The sequence below is a fragment of the Haematobia irritans genome, chromosome 3 (genome assembly GCF_050003625.1).
Source record: "Haematobia irritans isolate KBUSLIRL chromosome 3, ASM5000362v1, whole genome shotgun sequence".
Taxonomy (NCBI): Eukaryota; Metazoa; Arthropoda; class Insecta; order Diptera; family Muscidae; genus Haematobia; species Haematobia irritans.
In genome coordinates, this window is record NC_134399.1 from 168,564,230 (window position 1) to 168,575,129 (window position 10,900).

General features: G+C 32.8%; 1 protein-coding gene across 1 annotated transcript; it reads left to right on the forward strand.

The window, feature by feature from the left end:
- Positions 1 to 8,429: 8,429 nt before the first annotated feature.
- On the forward strand, positions 8,430 to 10,033 carry LOC142230353 (uncharacterized). The gene is made up of 2 exons (XM_075300994.1): positions 8,430 to 8,657; positions 8,716 to 10,033. The coding sequence occupies exons 1-2, from the start codon at positions 8,450 to 8,452 to the stop codon at positions 9,966 to 9,968; spliced, it is 1,461 nt and encodes a 486-aa protein (XP_075157109.1). The 5' UTR covers positions 8,430 to 8,449; the 3' UTR covers positions 9,969 to 10,033.
- The last annotated feature ends 867 nt before the right edge of the window (positions 10,034 to 10,900 follow it).

The window sequence follows — 10,900 nt, forward strand, 5'->3', positions numbered from 1 at the left end:
TATAAACCGATCCCCCGATTTGGCTTGCGAGGCCTCTAAGAGAAGCAAATTTCATCCGATCCGGCTGAAATTTGGTACATGGTGTAAGTATATGGTCTCTAACAACCATGCAAAAATTGGTCCACATCGGTCCATAATTATATATAGCCCCCATATAAACCGATCCCCCGATTTGGCTAGCGAGGCCTCTAAGAGAAGCAAATTTCATCCGATCCGGCTGAAATTTGGTACATGGTGTAAGTATATGGTCTCTAACAACCATGCAAAAATTGGTCCACATCGGTTCATAATTATATATAGCCCCCATATAAACCGATCACCAGATTTGACCTCCGGAACCTCTTGGAAGACCAAAATTCATCTGATTCAGTTGAAATTTGGTACGTGGTGTTTATATATGGCCTCAAACTCCCATGCAAGAATTGGTCGATATCGGTCCATAATTATATATAGGCCCCATATAAACCGATCCCCAGATTTGACCTCCAGAGCCCCTTGGAAGAGCAAAATTCTTCCCATTCGGTTGGAATTTGGTACGTGATGTTAGTATATGGTATCCAACAACCATGCAGGAATTGGTTCCTATCAGTCCATAATTATATATAGCTCCCATATAGACCGATCCCCAGATTTGACCTCCGGTGCCTTTTGGAGAAGCAAAATTCATCCGATCTGCTTGAAATTTGGTACGTGGTGGTAGTATATGATATTTAACAACCATGCCAAAAGTGGTCCATATTAGTCCAGAATCGTAGATAGCCCCATATAAACCGATCCCGAGATTTGGTTTTGGAACCTCTTGGAGGAGCAAATTTCATCCGAGTGAGTTGAAATTTGGTACATTGTGCTAGTATATGGTCGTTAACAACCATGCTTAACTAGGTCCATATCGGTCTATAGTTATATATGGCCCTCAGATAAATCGATCCCCAATCACACAAAAATTGGTCCATATCAAGTTCATAATTGTATATAGCCCCCATATAAGCGACCCCCATATTTCAATTCTGGCTCTCTACGTACAAAAAGTCCATATCGATTCGTAATTATTTGTAGACTTAACTATACATAACTTTTTTGTCTAATATATACCATGTATGGACTAAATCACAATTTAGAAAACGATGTTAAGAAGTTTTAAGATACCACAACCCAAGTAATTCGATTGTGGATGATAGTCTTTCGTAGAAGTTTCTACGCAATCCATGGTGGTGGGTACATAAGATTCGGCCTGGCCGAACTTGCGGCCGTATATACTTGTTTTATTTATTGTATTTTATTTATTCGACGAAAAAACTATTTTGACGTGACACAATTTTATGATATATATTCATTTTTAATTTTATTGCAATTATTTTTGGCTAATACCAATGAAGTGGTTTCACTGCAATGTGGATCGCCTTTCGGACTCGGCTATAAAAAGGAGGTGTCTTGTCATTGAGCTTTCTTTTTTCAGTGCAAGTTCAGCGGTCTGGTGGTACATTTACAATCGGTTGCACTTCCATTCTCTAAATAAACAAGAGTTTTTAAAGAATAATAAAAAACAAGAATTTATCCAAAATTTAAAAATTTATTCAATTAATTCAATAAACTAACATTTTAGGTCAATATAAGTAGGTAACATATATTGATTTTTTCTTAAATTAAATAAAATTTCTTTAAAGTTGATTACTATGTTCAGTTTTTTTTTCCACGGAACTCTAAATAAATTGTGCTAAAAAATGTATTACACACAAAAAATATCAATTAATTTGATTGTCAATACAATTAAAATTATGTTTAAATTTGAGCTAACAACGTAATTTGTAAATACAATTACGATTTTAGTCATTTTAGCAACCAATTTTGTTATATCAACAAAAATTTTGTTGAACTTAAAAATTTTCTGTAACAACAACTTATTGTTAGCTCAAAAATTGTAATATTATTTTCTGTGTATATTTTAATCAAAATTTCTAAAATCTTGGATGGAAAGTAGTAAAACATTGATTGCGTACAATTTCACATTTTAAAATGAGTTGGTTTAAAAAAGTAACCGTTGGAAAAGCGAATTTTCGTTTCGATAACCGAAACTTAAAACAAATTTCATAACGTTTTTTCCAATTAAAATTTCTCTATGGTCTTTTTCCCTTAATGTAACGACCGTAAGGTTAAATAAATAAAGTCGAAATTAATATAGCTTATAATATTTTCAAATTAAAGTTTGTATATATAAAATAATTTTGTAATTGAATTCACTGTTAAATTAAAATACAATTCAAATAAGTTTTAATTGTTATTTTGTTATTCTAAATCTATGTAACATAAGCTTTCATATTAGACAAAATATTTTTAGCAATAAATGATCATCTTTGGGCCTTTTCCTGGTAATCTAATGACTATGAGGTAAGCAAAACGCCATTAAGATATAGAATTGTTTGTTTGTTTTTAATAAATAAATTCGAAACTAACAAAGTATCTGAATCGTACCTTATTCTAGTTGATAAATAATTCGCAATTACCTTTAGTTAATGCAAATTTTTTTCTAATTAAATTAAACAAAAATTTTAAATAATTGGAACTAAATTATATCACATCTTTGTGTGGATTTAATACTGTTTTGTAAAAATATGGTATTTGATAACATCCATTCATTGTAAACAATTAAATGTTAATAAACTACATTTAGTATTAATGTATGTGTTAATATTGTAGAAGAGTGTTATTTAAGCATTGTGCTGTCAACAAAATAATGCATATTGTCTATAAAACAAAAAGATATAATAAATAATTAAAACATTATTCTTGAGTTCAGTCTTCAAACATTGTGCACAGTAGACTCCAGCTCAATAAAACTAAAAAAAAAATAATAATAAAACAAGTTATTTAATCGAAATATCGTGATCACGTAATTAGCGAAATTAATGGGGCAATAAATATTTGAAGTTCGATAATTGCAAAAAACAAGCACGTATAACAACAAGAACAGTGCCATATTTGACTGAACTGAAGCTCATGTTCATGGCAATGAATCATGGAGTTCTGCGGCAAGGTTTAATACTCCAAACATTGTTTGTTTGTATATTGACAAATTTTTTGAAACAATTTAAAAAAACTGATTTATATTGTACACAAAACAAGGTTATTTGCGAAAAATTTTAAATTATATTTAGTTAGCCTGATATCAATGCAGACTGGTCTTTCAATCAATCAATTACAATTATTTTACATATTACTACAATTCTAATACGAGCTTATTTGACATGAAGATTAAGGAATTGTTATTATTACACAGAAAAAAATATCACCAAAATATTTCCAATTATTATTAAATTATTGATTAAATTTGCAAAAGTAATTAAATTAAAAAAATTAATTGATATAATTAAATTTTTAATTGAATTAAAAAATAAAAACAATTCAGAAAATGATTGAAAACACTGAAAAAAATTTCACGAAAATTTTTACAATTAAAATCTTAATTGAGTTTTAACAAATATTCAATTAAAAATTTAATTGATTCAACAAATTTTTTAATTGAAATAAAAATCAATCACACAAATTAATAGTATCAATTAAATATTTAATTGGATCAATTAATTTTTTAATTGACTGACAATTAATTTTTTTAATTGATACTATCATTTCTGTGATTGAAGACATTTCAATTAAAATTAATTTCGGGATTGAACCAGAAAATTTTTTTTTTGTGTGAATGTTCACATTTTCAATTAAAATATTATTAATCCCAACTAACAGTATAATTGAAACAAAAATCCAATTAAATATATAATCGAAAATTTCGTTCGGAAATAATAAGTTTCACACTATTCTCTCGTTCATTAAATTTTGACTCAAATCTAAAAAAAATTCAACTATAACTATTATCAGAAAATTCATGAAAAGTATAAACACATGCAAATTTGCAAGAAAATCATTTCATCTAAAGGAAAAATAATTACAAATAAATAAACAATAACACAAAAAAAAAATGATTTTAGCAATTAAAGAATTGAGTTCTTTCGACCAAAATCAATTAAATTTTTAATTGTACCAAGTAAAAAAATTAAAGGAAAGTGCCAAATAAATAAATAATTTTTTTAATCAAGTATATTTTTGAAGACATTTCAATTAAAATTAATTTCGGGATTGAACCAGAAAATTTTTTTTTTGTGTGAATGTTCACATTTTCAATTAAAATATTATTACTCCCAACTAACAGTATAATTGAAACAAAAATCCAATTAAATATATAATCGAAAATTTCGCTCGGAAATAACAAGTTTCACACTATTATCTCGTTCATTAAATTTTGACTCAAATCTAAAAAAAATTCAACTATAACTATTATCAGAAAATTCATGAAAAGTATAAACACATGCAAATTTGCAAGAAAATCATTTCATCTAAAGGAAAAATAATTACAAATAAATATACAATAACACAAAAAAATTGATTTTAGCAATTAAAAAATTGAGTTCTTTCGACCAAAATCAATTAAATTTTTAATTGTACCAAGTAAAAAATTAAAGGAAAGTGCCAAATAAATAAATAAATTTTTTAATCAAGTATATTTTTTATTTCTTAGTAATTCTGTGATTGATCATTTCATTTTCGTGATTTTAGCCGTTTTAATTAAAAAATTAATTGCATCAATTGATTTCGTGATTGAATAAAAAAAATTGTGTGTGTAAGTTATTGGAAAGAAGGTATCTGACATTGTTTTCTCAATAATTTAATAGTACCAATTCCTCACGCAGAGAATGAATATGATCACCTCAAACATGTTTCAAGAGCAAAATGTTATTTTTGTATGGTGACCACGTAACATGTTTGTCAATAAAATTTTATTTTCTCGTCAAATATAACCTGCTTGCCGAAATCAGATACATAATTTCCGAGAAAATAACATGGTTGCGAAAACCATGTTACATGGTCACCACCCAAAAATAACATTTTGCTCTTAAAACATGTTTGAGGTGATCATATTCCTTCTCTGGGTGCTTAATCTTCATGTCCAATAAGCTGGTATTAGAATTGTAATAAATCGTGCTGAAATTTTGCTCAAACTCGTAGTTTCTCTGCAGGCAGGCCAAGTTCGAAGATGGGCAATATCGGTCCAGGTTTTGATGTAGTCCCCATATAAACCGACCTCCCGATTTGGGGTCATGGGCTTATAGAAACCGTAGTTTTCATCCACTTTGCCTGAAATTGGAAATCGAGAGGTATTTTAGAACCATAAAGAGGTGTGTCAAAATTGGTGAGTATCGGTCCATGTTTTGGTGTAGCCCCAAATATATACCGATCTCCCAATTTTACTTCTTGGGCTTCTAGAAACCGTAGTTTTTATCCAATTTGCTTGAAATTGGAAATCGAGAGGTATTTTAGAACTATAAAGAGGTGTGTCAAAAATGGTGAGTATCGGTCCATGTTTTGTTATAGCCCCAAATATATACCGATCTCCCAATTTTAATTCTTGGGCTTCTAGAATCCGTAGCTTTTATCCAATTTGCTTGAAATTGGAAATCTAGAGGTGTTTTTGGACCATAACTGGTGAGTATCGGTCCATGTTTTGGTTTAGCCCCCATATAGACCGATCTCCCGATTTTAGTTCTTGGGCTTCTAAAATCCGTAGTTTTTATCCAATTTGCCTGAAATTGGAAATCGACAGGTATTTTAGAACCATAAAGAGGTGTGTCAAAAATGGTGAGTATCGGTCAATGTTTTAGTTCTTCTAGAGGGTATAAAAGGTGTACTGATAATGAAAATTACTTGAAATGGAATGTAAAATTTCCAGGTTTTACTTCTTGTAATCATTTAAATAATGGGGTGAAAATCTACAGATTTTAGATTTCAAATCAAGGTGTTATTTTATCATTTTCTCGCACACTTACCAGAGATGTTAATGATTCCTCTAAAACTCAAACAAAAAGGGTTCTTATAAATCCAGAATCTGATATAGTCTTCATGGGTAAAATCTTTAAATTTGTCTTCGGGAAGTGTACTAGTTGAACTGCTCTGCTTGGGAGAATATCTGTCAGCAAACCCCCCTGAAATTTCAAAGGAAAGTATAATATTTAATTTATGGTGGTGGGTATTTAAGATTTGGCCCGGTCGAACTTACTGCTGTATATACTTGTTTTTTCATCAATTAGATTTTATGTCTTTTAAATCAAAAGTGATAATGAGCCGTAAAATTATTTTGGGATCGATTTTCATGCTGCAGTTAAAATTTATTCGGGCTCATATTCATTATGAAACGTCTCCCCACATTTTTGGCCCAGATTTATTTGGATATTGGGTGTAATTTTCTTGGGGCCCATGTTCATGATGCCGGTGAGGGGTATAAAACTTATATGGTTACCCCTATCATGACTCAACATCCATGGTAAGGCCGACATCCATAGAAAGAAATTTATGCTGTGAATTTGGAGTGACCAACTGAATGGTGCGTCAGGGATGAAACATTTTTAAATTGTAACAACGAGAATATATAAAAAAGTGTACTTTGGGTTAAAATTGTACCAAATTTCCAAAAAAAAAAAATAGTTTTGAATTTAGTAACCGAAAAATAAAAATTATTTATTAATTTGTAAAATAACGAATGTGCTATTTGTAAAGGTTTTGTGCGAGTCAAAATTCAAAATCTATTTCCTTCCAATGTGTTTGTTGTTAAAGCCTTCATTAAATTTTCGCATGAAAACATTCAGTCACACACGTAACAAAATTGAAATTTAAACACGAGCAAATCTTGAAAAACTACAATATTGACAATAAATTGAGTGACAACAATTTTTTCACTCAAGAGTTGCCCATGATCTAGAAGAAGTTTCCAAGTTTAGACATGTCTTAAGTTTGCATTTAATCTTCCGAAATGTTATATTTTATTGTAAGACGTCAGATACACATTGAACTCCAAATTTTAAATGGACAAATGGCAAGTACCTAAAATATGTGTACAATACAATGTATATTGGATGATTCTGGAGCATTTTGAAGACTGAGTATTTCAAAATGTTCCAAATAGTCATTGTAGTACCATTGTACTTTTGAGAAGTGGAATGAACCAAATTTAGTACAATTGTAGCAACTTTTACATCCCTGTGTTGCGTAGTTTGGATCCCCAATCTGTGATCCGAAAGTAGTGCAAACTTGGATCATCTCCAATGAATTTTACAGGGCCTTGTCATAGGACCGAAGTATTCCCTTTTTGGATCCTTTGCATGCTTTAGAAGTTTTGCCCATGAATTTGTGGATGAAGAAATTTAAAAAGGAATTTTTTTCAACCAATTTCACTTTTTTTCTCATCCATATGTTTTATTGCACTATTATTTTCCTATTATCTAAGTATTACAATTTGAAATACTTTTTTGCTCCGATCTGGGATTGAACCTGGGTTTGCTGGCACCATAACATAACGCCTTAACACACTCAGCCACAAACGCCACTGAACATAAAGCGTCGAAAGGTCAATTAAAATTTTTGTGATATGATCGTAATACGACACCAAGGAATAACATTCTAATTGCTTCTCGATATGTTCACCAGCGGCAATTTTTTATCGAATATTTTTCTAAAAAATTATTTTTTATTTTCGGCATATATGTTATTTTCGTATAAATATATTTGTTCCATTAAAAATCAACAAAAAAATTTTAAGTTCTAGTAAAATAACTTGCATGGAAGCGAAAAAGTCAAACGGCACAGTTTCAAATCCCATCGGGGATGAAATTTATTTTTTTTATTGTTTTTTTTTTTACTTTTTTATTAATTTTCTATTTTTTTATTAGTTTTCTATTTTTTTGTAAAATTTAATTGTCCAAAATTTGCACTTAAAATAGACTGATTGCGTTCTTTCTAATACTTGTCCACAAGGACTGCATCGGAAGTAGAAAAAAATCATTGGGGGATCCCAAGATGCGCTTTAGAAGAAATGTGTGTGCACTTGTCCAAAAGGACTGCATCGGATGTTCAAAAAACTCGATGGGGGATTCTGGGATGGGCTTTAAAAGATTTGTTTGTGGAACAACTTCCAATTTTTTTTTGCTGGGATCTAATATCATATAACAGTTCACCTTAAACACGTGCTACATCAGCCAGTCTATAAACCTAACTGTAATGGAGAAAATTCATTCCGCTAGTATTTGCCACTTGGCGAAAAAGCCAATAGGTGCTAGTATAAACCTCCCTCTGATGTTCTTTGAAATTATCCATGCCTCATCTATATCCCTTACTATTAACTTCATCTTGATTAGAAATTTACTTAAGAAAATAAAAATCAATTCAAATTAACTCGTTTCTATCAAATTAGTATCGTGAGGATTGTTATAATTATTACACGTAATTTGTGCTGATTTTCCCCATGAACGTAATTTCCCATCAACGAAAAATAACCACAGTGAATCGAATTTCATACCATCTACATTCGACATCCATTGCGCAGGGTCAATTATAATTTTTTTTATTCTTAATGAGTGATAAAAAAAAAACGAAAAATAATCACAAGGAACATTTGGTAGTTGGAAATATAAATGGCAAGTGTGAATATTCCACCAATGGTAATTGTAAGACGAACATGAAACTAACGAGTAACCATCGAAATTGTCGGGGAAACTTCAAGAACACAATGACGTTGGGAATATTGGCAATGTTCATGCTACTGAGTGCGAAGCAATTGGGTAAATTAAAGGGTCCATTGATTGCCACCATAGTTGCTAATTGCAAATTTAATTTTAGTCTCCGCTGGAGGTTACGGCAGTGGATCATATGGAGGATCTCTCTCTTCAACATCTATGTCGTTAGGCAGTGGCAATAGTTTTCCTTCGTCAAGCAGTGTGTATGCTGATGAGACCATATTTGGCAATGAAGGGCTTGAAAATCGTAAATATTTACATTTAAAGACTCTTGAAGATAGTATCGGTGATATTCTTGGATTTTTGAGTGTACTGGGTTCCAACGGGCGGTCTTCTAAAGGATTATATGAAACAGGCAGAGGTAATGACCCTAAAGTGGTAGTAGTTAGCCTTGATGAATATTCGGATGATGATGATGATGACGATAATAATAGAGGAAGTGAACGAACTCCATATTCCAACAAACGCGTGCAAGGATATAGCGCGAACACTGATACATATTCTTTTGGAGGCAAGACCCAGGCTTTCGAAGGAGTTCCAGTGGGTAGTAGTAATCCCAAAAGGTCTTCATATTCACATGGCAATCCAGATTCAAACTCCAATCAAGAAATAGCAAGGGGGTCCAGTCGCCCCAATCCTGCCAATGATTTTGGATTCCCGCATCCAATTGGTAACACCCAAGACCGATCTAATTGGCATCCTGGGGTGAAGCCACAAACTTTTGCTTCTAGACCACAAGATGATAATATTGATGAATTTCCCGGTTTCGGTCTTATGGAAAATCCAGCAAAGCATGACATAATTTCAAATCCCAAACCTTCTGCCTATGGACCCAAAGCAGGAACTGCTGGTGGAAGTGAATATGATGATTTTGGGGGAGGTTTCGAAAGTCCCAACGATGGCTTTAGAGGTAAAGAGCATGTTTCAAATCCTACAACCTTCGATTTACCACAATCGGGAAATGGCCCACGAAGATATAGCAACTCCTTCAATAATGGTTACGACAGACCAAATGCTTCTCCTAATACAAATCCATCTAGTCCGGGAACTTCAAACGGTTCTGAAAAATTTGGAATTTTCGCAATTTCTCCTTCTTCGAGTGCAGGCCGTAATAATAGAGATCAGGGAGTTTCTAGTGGCTTATTTGGAATAGATGAACCAAGAAGACGTTATGGTACCAACAATGGTTTTGAGAAGAGACAAGAAATAAATACCACACCTAGTCCTTATGGCGAGGGAGTGGGACTTTCGGGTGTACCTAATCGTCACAATTCAGCCGATTCAAATTATGGGGGAAACTCTTATCCAAATACTTATGCAGCAACATCTGCACCCTCCCATTCATATGGAAAATGAGGTAAAACTCCAAAAATTTATATTTCAATTTAATAAAAGTTTGTTCTAAATGGGTTTTCCTTTTATTGGCAGTTTTTTTTCCAATGCTTTTATTTGTGACTTAAATAATTGTGCCTTGTATTTGTAACGGAACGAAATACATTTTTGTATTGTATTCGTCCTTACAAAGATTTAATTGATTGTGCCTTGTGTGGCCACATACCCACTGCTCTACTCTCCACATGCTCACTGTCATTCAATGCATTCTAGCAACACTTTGGGCAACATTTATTTTTGCGTGCTATGAGTATAATTGCCATCGTGGTTGTGGGAGAATATAAACATCGTGGCTGTGGGAGAATATAAACTCAGGGTTTTTGGGCAACGAGCAAGGAGTCCCGACAGCCGAAGGGTATTGAACACGACGAGTGGCACGACCGCACCCAGTTCACACTAAGCGACATTAACTCTACCACCGTACTAAGTCTTTCGGCATTTAGCTTGCTTCAGCACGACGATTAGCTTGCTTCCGCACTAGTAGCTTCGGCTATTAGCTTGCTTCCGCACTAATAGCTTCGGCTATTAGCTTGCTTACGCACTAGTAGCTTCGGCCGTTAGCTTGCTCCCGCACTAGTAGCTTCGGCTATTAGCTTGCTTCCGCACTAATCGTTTCCCGACGATTAGCTTGCTTCCGCACTAGTAGCTTCGGCTATTAGCTTGCTTCCGCACTAGTACCTTCGGCCATTAGCTTGCTTCCGCACTAATAGCTTCGGCTATTAGTTTGCTTCCGCACTAATTGTTTCGGCAATTAGCTTGCTTCCGCACTAGTAGCTTCGGCTATTAGCTTGTTTCCTCACTAATAGCTCCGGCTATTAGCTTGCTTCCACTAGTAGGTTCGGCAAGTAGTTTGTAGTTTTGTTACTAACCTAACAACGAATCAACAATCAACACCG

Coding starts and splice junctions, on each gene's coding strand:
- LOC142230353 (XM_075300994.1), top strand. CDS start 8,450: ATGAGTGATAAAAAAAAAACGAAAAATAATCACAAGGAACATTTGGTA. Junction 8,658..8,715: donor ACTGAGTGCGAAGCAATTGG/GTAAATTAAAGG, acceptor ATTTAATTTTAG/TCTCCGCTGGAGGTTACGGC.